Raw genomic sequence first — 9,699 nt, 5'->3', positions numbered from 1 at the left:
CTCTTCTTGCTCATCTCGATCCCAGTCCACTATAGTCTCAGGTGATCATCATCTCTTGGAAGCTTGCTTCAGCAATGGGGGCTCTGCCAAGGGCTCTACTCCTCGGCGTCTGCGCCGCCGCCGTGTTGCTGGCGAACGTGACCGCCGGTGCGGCGGAGGGCGGCGCCATGGTCGTCGGCTTGGCCAAGTGCGCCGACTGCACCAGGAAGAACATGAAAGCTGAAGCCGTTTTCAAGGGTACAGTTAATTTGGTCCAACTAATCACTGTCATTCGCTTAATTGCGGATTCAGATTGAGATGTCTGATTAGGATTCACGTACTCTACCATAATAATAATGTCTTATAGTCACTGAGATATGATATAGAAGGATAGTAGCACGTGTCAGTATGGTTCAATGTATCGGTACCATAATTTATTCCTATGGTATCGAAATTTTCAAACAAAATTTAATTTTAAATTAAGAAACGATCGAATTTTCTAAAAATGGGAGACGACAACCTGCAGATTTAACATTTCTAAATTCGTGGTAAGAACAACAAATATTTGGATTCATAAAGTCCATCAATAAATAAGAAAATATAAGTTGCAAATTTGCAACAGTCCATACCGAAATTTTTGACCGGAGACACTGATGATAGAGATCCCGACAAATCTAAATTGGGAAATTTCGGTCCAAAATTATGATGTCAGTAGATCAGCTTAGCTAATGAGTTGTATAATCCCTTCATTAATTTCTTTTATCAGGTCTTCGAGTGGCCGTCAAGTGCAAGAACAGCAATGGCGAGTACGAGACCAAGGCCACGGGCGAGGTCGGCAAGTCCGGCGCGTTCGCCGTCCCGCTGGCGGCGGGCCTCCTCCGGGAGGACGGCGAGCTGAGCCAGCGCTGCTTTGCGCAGCTCCACAGCGCGTCGTCCAACCGGCCATGCCCCGGGCAGGAGCCGTCGTGGATTGCCACCGACGCCGAGAGGAACACCCTCGTCGCCGTAGCCGGCAAGACGACGACGACGGCGACGGAACGCCCGCCGGCGGAGTGCGCGTCGGCGTTCCTCTGCGACCCCTTCCACAAGAAGGACTTCTTCTTCCACTTCAAGAACCCGTCGCCACCGGCGCCGGCGTACACGCACCCCCACCCCGCGCCGCCGGTGTACGGCTACCCGACGCCGGTGCCGACGTACCACAAGCCGCCGACGCCAGCGTACTCGCACCCAGCGCCGGTGTACTCCCAGCCGAAGCGGCCGTCGACGCCGATCTACCACCCGCCGGCGGAGGAGAAGAAGGTGGTGACGGTGCAGGACGCGGAGACTGAACCGGAGCTGTTCAAGATGCTGCTGCCATTGATCAAGAAGAATCCATTGATCCTCCCCAAGGTTCCAAAGATCCCTCCTGTCGAGAAGGAGGCCAAGCCATAGATGAAGATGCAAGCATGAATCACATCATTGGTGTGCCATGATCGACTCGAAGCCAGCAAACATATGTAGCTGTGGCTGCTGGTTTAATTGCTTCGTTTCTTAGTTAATTATGTGTTTAGTTTCACATCGGCTCTAGCTAATTATCTATTCCAGCGAATGTTTTTCTTGGTGATCTGATCACCTTGGTCTGTTGTTGCCTGATGCTATCAGGGTTATTCAGATATAAATAAAAGCTTTTGGTGATTATATGATTGTCAGATGGAATGTACGTTGGAGGTTGACGACGTCGTATGCAGCAGGTAGCAGGTTCTGAAAATGCTATTTGTTGTCTGACGATGAACAACAGTTTCAGATAGATCAAGGCATGCCAATGGCACTGTTTTCAAGGAGATTCACGCCCTCGCCGAGGTGCACGAGATGGACGGCGGCTCCCCTCCAATATACATTGATCTTGTGGTCGTATCCTCGGTCGTGCACTCGACCAAAAATGAACCAACGGGCTTATATGGGATGTCTCTATGTAAAACTACCAAATCAAATGTAAAAGGAGATGAAAAACTTCGGTGTCTCACCACAGCAACAGTAAGTGGCTTAAATAGCTTTGCATCTTAACAAGAAAATTTTATCTCTAAGCTAGAGAATGACCAATCAACAAATTTTTCGTTGGCCCGAAGACTCACAAAGATAAGAAACTTTATCTTCCACGTAAATATAACAATATGCGGTCAAAACTGAAAATAAAAAATGGAGGATAGATCAAAAGTTCAGAAATACTGTTCTGAACAGAACTGAAGATCCATTTTTGCTGCAATGACTGAAATGAAGGAAATAAATTTTTGATAGATCAAAAGTTCAAAAATGCTGTTCTGAAAAAAACTGAAGATCCGTTTTTGGAGCAATGACTGAAATGAATCTGAACAAACTCAAACATCGTTTGTGACTTTTACTTAGAAATAAGCAACAGAAAAATATCTGAACTCTAAAATGGAACTACTAACTACTATTAGTTTATTGGATGGATATTAATTAAAGTTTGCATTTTTACAATTAGTAGTAGAAATTACTTGATTGTGAAATTGTTTGTACGAGTAGAGATTGCAGCAGCATAGTTAAGACTTAAGGGTTGTTCTGCAACCTCAGATGCCACGACCTTGCCATCAAATGATGGCCGTATGGAAGTGATGATTTCATCCAAGATAAACAAGAAAAGATAATTTATGAGTTTTGATCTGGTTCCATTTTTTAGTGGATGTACCAATATGACTATGAGGCTGATAATTTTCTATGAACAGAAGAAAAAAAGAGACGAGCCAAGAATGGTGATAACATATGATCTTGAATTGCCCTGAAACATGAGCTTTACAATTTCAGAAATGCTGAGAGTTAAATTTAATGCTCGGAAAATAAGATATGCTAATGTAAGCAATTAATGATGTTTCACCTAATCAGAGATTTGGAGTGTAGGACCATCGCCCTAAACCAAGTAAAATGCGAGGCAGATTATGATTTGCAGAACCCTGACATCAAAGTTTCGTGCAACCTCTATTTCTGAACCCTAAATTCAGTCTTATAAATAGAAAAGTATAAAACTTTATAAATAGAAAACTATAAAACTATCTATTTCTTAGAGACGAATTGAACATGGATAGAAGAAATGCCTAGAAAAAAGCTCTAGTGATAACATAGCAACAAAAGCAAAATTTTGGATGCGTACAGAGGATGGCATGTGGAGGAGTATCCTGACCTGGAGGGCATGGAGGAGACGCCGGAGCGGCGGCAGAGGACGGCCGGCGCCGGCGCCGGCCATGCCAAAAAATTTCAGGTGATGCTCGGATTTGTCGGGCCGGCGTTTTACCAGGCCGGGATACTTGCTTTAGCTTGATTCCATGGGCTGGCCTCGTCTGAAATGCCTCCTTTGGGCACCAACAAATTATAACTATGCCGCATCTAAATCTCCTTGTTTTTTACATTCATGCTTCCCGAACTATTAAATTGTGTATTTTTTATAAATTTTTTTATAGAAAAGTTGTTTTAAAAAATTATATTAATCTATTTTACATTTTTTAATAATTAATAATTGATTCTAATCTATTAATATGTTTCCGTATCGGATATCTAACTCTTTCCACCCCCACTCCCAAACGTGGCCCCACTCTGTCTGCTGGCCATGAAAAAAAAACACAAAATGCAAAATTTGAAAAACTTTGAACACAAAATGCATTTGTGCATACTTGGTTTGGCTGCATGAATATCATGCCTGTTGATGTCCCGGAAGGTACTTTCGTAGTATTACGATTTTATCATCATAATTTTTCAAATATTAGAAATGAATAATGCACACATATATATATATATATACATATATATATATATACATATATATATATATATACATATATATATTGCACGAATATAGTGTTACTGCTATGAAACACATTTATAATCATTATGGTGCATTTAATACATCACGGTAACACATTTACGGTCCCAGAATAATGCTATTGAATCGTATGGAACTAAATAGCACAATCTAGATACTAGGAAAATTAGGATCTTCAATGGGTTGAATTAGGATACTAAATGGGATTGGTACCATTTTGGGTAGTATCATATCATAAGATACTAGGATGTATCAGGATTTTGACTACCTTATTTACAACTAGCTGCAATATAAACTTCAGGAAGCCATATGTGAGAGATGTATACTTATATATTAATATATAATTATTATATAACTGAGCTACTATAGTAACTAGTTGTTGTATCAATATTTAAAGTTAGAGATTTACTCCGGTTTAACTTTACTCGACGTATCGGTACCTCACGGTACTAAATCATTTTCTATCATTGGATTTAGCTAAGCATGATGTGCATGGTTAGATCCAACGATTAGAAATGATTTGGTACCGTAAGGTACTGGTAACTCGAGATATTTTTTATTGGACCGGAGCAGATCTCTTAAATTAGCATATACAATTGATTTACTCTTGGTGCAAATATAACAGGGTGACATGATTAAGCAAGCTATAAAAATTGACATATCATATTTATTTATATTTATAGTTAGATAGAGGAGATATAAGAGGCAAGAAAAACCAAATACATAAATATTTTTATAGTCAGTTATAGCACGAACTTAAACTAGCAATTAGCTTCACTATCAAGTATTAAGCCACTTGCTCTTAGCGCGGTGTGGTCACAGGTTAGCGTGTGTTGTCGTATTATATTCCAATATTCCTGCAAGTGCGATGTACAAAAAGCTGAGGACAAGAATTGGTGGTATGGAAATTTCCCCTTCTTTTTTTGCAACCCCAGCTAAGCTGGACCTGGGCTGGGATATTATTGTTATTATCGCTTTTCCAGCTCTCACCCAACGTCGCTCCAAAGCAAAATCAGAAAGTTCTGCTCTGTTTTATTGATCAGTAAAGCAGAAACTTTTGATCTGTTTATTAATCAATTTGTTATTGTCGTGCTTCACTTCTACTTTGTGTGATGGCAAGCAAATTGGTACTACCTAATGTTTGAACATTAATTCGTCTTATTTAAAAATTTAGTACAAATATAAAAAATAATAAGTCGTGCTTAAATTTATTTTGATAATAAAGTAAGTCACAAGCAAAATAAATGATATTTCCACAATTTCTTGAATAAGACAAATGATCCAATATTACAAGAAAAAAATCAAACATCTTTATTATGAAACGGAAGGAGTACTTTTTTTCTTTGTATTCACCCCATCTTTTCGTTTGTGTTTATTCTAAAATTTAAATTTTTAACCTTAAATATATAGTTGATTTAAGGGGTTTATTAAAGTTTATTTTGCAATATTGATTTTTAGATCATTAAAAATACGTATATAAAATTTTTATTTACAAATTTTTTTTTTATAAATATGTCATTCGATTTTCTTAATGAAAAACCAAACAATCCACCCATAATAATGTTTGGAGAATGAGGTGCGTATCTTAATTAGTTTGTTGCAATTCATCATTCGTACGTAATCTCTCTTGATTTTGTCATTTTTTTAACAAACTCTTGGTCCATTGGGAGATAATTATTAAGTAATTCAAATTCGACAGTGTCAGTTTTGGGTTACCATGAAAGTTTAGGACACATTTGAAACACATGAATTTTACAGTTACTTTCGCATAAATTGTTTCAACTGTGAGGAAATTCTTCATGAAATCTTCTATTCCAGAGGACGCCTCAAATTTGACCGATTCTTACAAGTTACAAAGCAATGACTTAATTATGTATAACTGATTTCGCGAATCTATTTTAAGTGTAGAGACCAGATTGTTCCTTTATTTTATTTGGGCTAGTAACTTCTTAATTTTTGGGCGGCAACACAAGGCATATTGTATTAAGTCTCGATGCTCAGTTTCACTCCATAGTTTACAAAACAACTAACTCAATAAAATGATGGATGAAACAACTACTCACAATGCAATGTTTCATTGTACTATTTCCAAAGCTGAATAAAACATACTGTAAACATTGTACTATTTCCAAAGCTGAATAAAACATACTGTTAAAAGTTTTATTGCATGCAGAGAATGTTTGATTGCATGAAACGCCTTAACCCCCTCAATGCTAGTTTCACCGTATTACCGAGGATTTGGTAATAGTGCTCAAAGGTTTCATGGCCATGAAACTAATTCCCTCTCTCTTCTCATAGTTTCATACAAATATTTCTTTTTTGCTGATATGTCATCCAAATACTGTGCATGACACCTCCATAAAATCTTCGTTGAGACTGCCCTTACAACGAAATATAATTACACCTATTGGTTGCACAAAGAAAATACATAAAACTTCCAGTAAAAAAAAAACAAGTGCTCCACATCGTGGAATACCCCAAACAAAAGATATGAGCAGATCACCATACAGCTAGCTACAAGACCGGTCAACTTTTATATATGTGTTCTTAACGACTTAAAAATAATCACTGAGAAATAAATTATGATAAAAAAAAATCTAAAAATCAGCTTCATATTTATAGTTGAAAATTTTATTTGTTGGCTTATAAATATAGGTAGAAACGATGAGACTCGTAGTATTGAAATCAGCACTGGCCATATCTTTACTCCACCATCATAAGCCAATGTCACGAGGTAAAAGCAAAGTCAAAATCCATCCAGACCCAGAAGTACAGCAGAAAAAAGAAAGAAAACAATGGTATGCCTATAACTTTATAATACATGTTGCCAACTTCAAAGGCATTAAATTCCTAAAGCTCAGATATGTGATCATTTGCGTACGTATATAATCTATTTTTCCATATAAATATATATATTAGATATATATAGAGAGAGAGAGACATTGCCCTGAACAGAACGGCAAGCCTTCGACACAGTTTCTTTTGCACCCAACTGCTGCATTTTTGTTTGTTTCTTTGTCAGTGTCCTATACGTCTCTCCTGCCATAATAACTACATATTAGATAAAGACTAGCGAATCATTAATTCTAAATGATTGCAATATGACCCTAACGAAGATTGTGTATCATATATATATATATATATATATATATATATATATATATATATATATATATATATATATATGTGGATCTGACAGATTTGCATCTGTCAGATTGTCTGAACCTCTTTGACAGAGATCAAATGCATGTGGAGTGTTCTCTTGGCATAGTTGTTGATATTATATTTAGCACAAGAAACTTCAGAGTTAATTAATTGATTTATTGGTTTCTCCAAGCTTAATGATGCATTGAAAATTGGTTTGCTCAACTCCTCTTGGCATAGTTGTTGAGGTGATAACGTCAGAGCATGACATGGCAGCTGAAAAGAGGATCAAACTGGACGAGCATATTTAGATTTTTGGCCAGTTTTTATTTCTGTTGACTCCATCAATTCTATAAAATTTATATATATAAAAAAGGAGAATTGTCTCGTGTTTGGCATAGGGTATATATAGAAATAATTAATAGGCATATTCCTTGTGGCAGAGCTAGTCATATATAGTGATATGTTTGGCCATTTTGGTGCTCCCCTCGTGTGGAATGTAATAACCTCTATATATTTTGCATAAATCCAAACCACCGAAAGAAAAGACGAGAAAACATAAGAGGGACAGAATCCGTCTCCCGCAGTTTCATAGACTTTTTTCTTACATAAGGATTATTTGGCTTATTTACGAAAAAGACCCACCGATATATTTGAAAATAAAAAATAGTTTTATGAATAAAAAATTATATACGTGTTTTTAGTGATCTGAAAAGTAGAAACTAAAGTACAATGAAAAAAACTCTAAAATCTACTCTAAATTTAAGATTAAAAATTTAAATCTTGGCTTATAAATATAGACATAAACAAAAAGATGAGGCTCTTGAAAACACTGGAAATTTCATTTTGCATAAGGTACATTTTGCTTTCAGTCAAAGCCGTGAAGCACACTACATCCGTCTCTAAATATTTGATGCCGTTGAGATTTTTATATACGTTTGATTATTTGTCTTATTTCAATTTTTTGGCAAATATGTAAAACTATATATATACATAAAAATATATCAATAATAAATAAAATGATATAAAAATAATTAATAATTATGTAAATTTTTTGAATAAAACAAGTAGTCAAACGTGTATAAAAAAGCCAGTGAACATTTAGGGATGGAGGGATTACATTATTGTTAAGAACTACTCCGGCGATATGATGCTCAGAGGTAATATTCAGTTTCAGTATAATTAATATTAGTCAATAGAAATAAAAACAACTCAATCCAAACGGCCTAAGAAATTTTATTTTACAAAACATAAGAGGCCAATCCGTCTCATGCCCTTATAGCCATGCCACACAAATCTATTCTACATTGGTATATTTTGCTTTTTAGTTAAAACTGCTGCGGCATATATAGTATGTGGCTCTGAATCCAGTCATTCTAAATTTATTATACTACACCTAGTTAATTAAGTATAATTTTTATAATAATATGATTGGAACTAAAATATAGTGTTGATAACTTGGTCAATATATTTTGCCAAAGTTAATATTAAAGTATTTAATATACTTTAGTTAGATTTAAATTCTAAGATAGTAGTCGAAGGTAAGCGTGCCCATTGATATAATGGTTCGGTTCATATTTAGTTACAGCAATATATATATATATATATATATATATATATATATATATATATATATATGTAAATTAGATCCTATTACCAGGTGTTTACCAGGTGTAGCTACTCCATACACGTCTACGATGAAAAACATTTTTATAATTGTTTCTACTCCCACCTAACAAAAGTATAAATACTATTAAATCTCATGTGAATGATACAACTATATGTATACATGTATAGAGTTTGTACTTTCTGTTGGAAGAGAGAAAAAATATGTATAGATGTGTTTCTGCATATTAGATGTGATGGGAGTAGCTACACCTGGTAGTAGGATAGAGGCTTCCTATATATATATATATATATATATATATATATATATATATATATATATATATATATATATATATATATACACACACACACACACACACACATAAAACAGTCAATGGAAATCAAAATATATACTCCGTATATAAGAATATCAATAAAACAGCTAAGGCTCTATTTAGTTTCAAAAATTTCCCCCAAAAAACATCACATCAAATCTTTGGACACCTTAATAAAACATTAAACATAGATGAAACGAAAACTAATTGTACAGTTGTGGGAGAAATCGTGAGACGAAACTTTTAAGCCTAATTAGTTCATGATTAGCCATTAGTGCTATAGTAACCAACCTGTACTTAGGGGTGTAAGTAAGCTGGCCCGTACACTCGCTCGTAGCACTTAGGGGTGTAAATGAGCCGGCCCGTGAACTCACTCATAGGTCAATTAAGTGGGTAATCCGGTGGATAACCCACTTAATTGGCCTATAAATGGATTGGCGGGCTAGCCCACTTGTACCCTTACCTGCACTAATGACGGATTAATCAGACTAAAATATTCATCTCGCGGTTTCTAGACGAGTCGTGAAATTCGCTTTTTCATTCAGGTCCGAAAACCTCTTCCAACATCAGTCAAACATCTAATATGACACCTAAAAATTTTCATTTCCCCAACCGAACACCCCTAATATTAATAGTCAACGAGTCAACGGTCATACTAGTCGTCGGGCAAAAAAGAATAAAAAACGAGGCTACCAAATGCAATCGACGGCCAGGATACCATCTTCTTCCGGGAATCTCCACGGAAACAACGGCGAACACCACCCGTACACGCGAGAGACGACGACGCGGTCACAGGAGCGTGGGCCCCACCTTCCCCTTCCA

At 36.3% G+C, this 9,699-nt stretch overlaps 1 protein-coding gene across 1 annotated transcript; it reads left to right on the top strand.

The window, feature by feature from the left end:
* LOC102718953 (proline-rich protein 2-like) lies at window positions 1-1,656 on the top strand. The gene is made up of 2 exons (XM_006661568.3): window positions 1-237; window positions 746-1,656. The coding sequence occupies exons 1-2, from the start codon at window positions 75-77 to the stop codon at window positions 1,408-1,410; spliced, it is 828 nt and encodes a 275-aa protein (XP_006661631.1). The 5' UTR covers window positions 1-74; the 3' UTR covers window positions 1,411-1,656.
* Window positions 1,657-9,699: the final 8,043 nt, after the last annotated feature.

The sequence above is a fragment of the Oryza brachyantha genome, chromosome 10, assembly GCF_000231095.2.
Source record: "Oryza brachyantha chromosome 10, ObraRS2, whole genome shotgun sequence".
Lineage (NCBI taxonomy): Eukaryota > Viridiplantae > Streptophyta > Magnoliopsida > Poales > Poaceae > Oryza > Oryza brachyantha.
The sequence above is the reverse complement of the archived record's forward strand: the minus strand, read 5'-3'. Positions and strand labels throughout refer to the sequence as shown.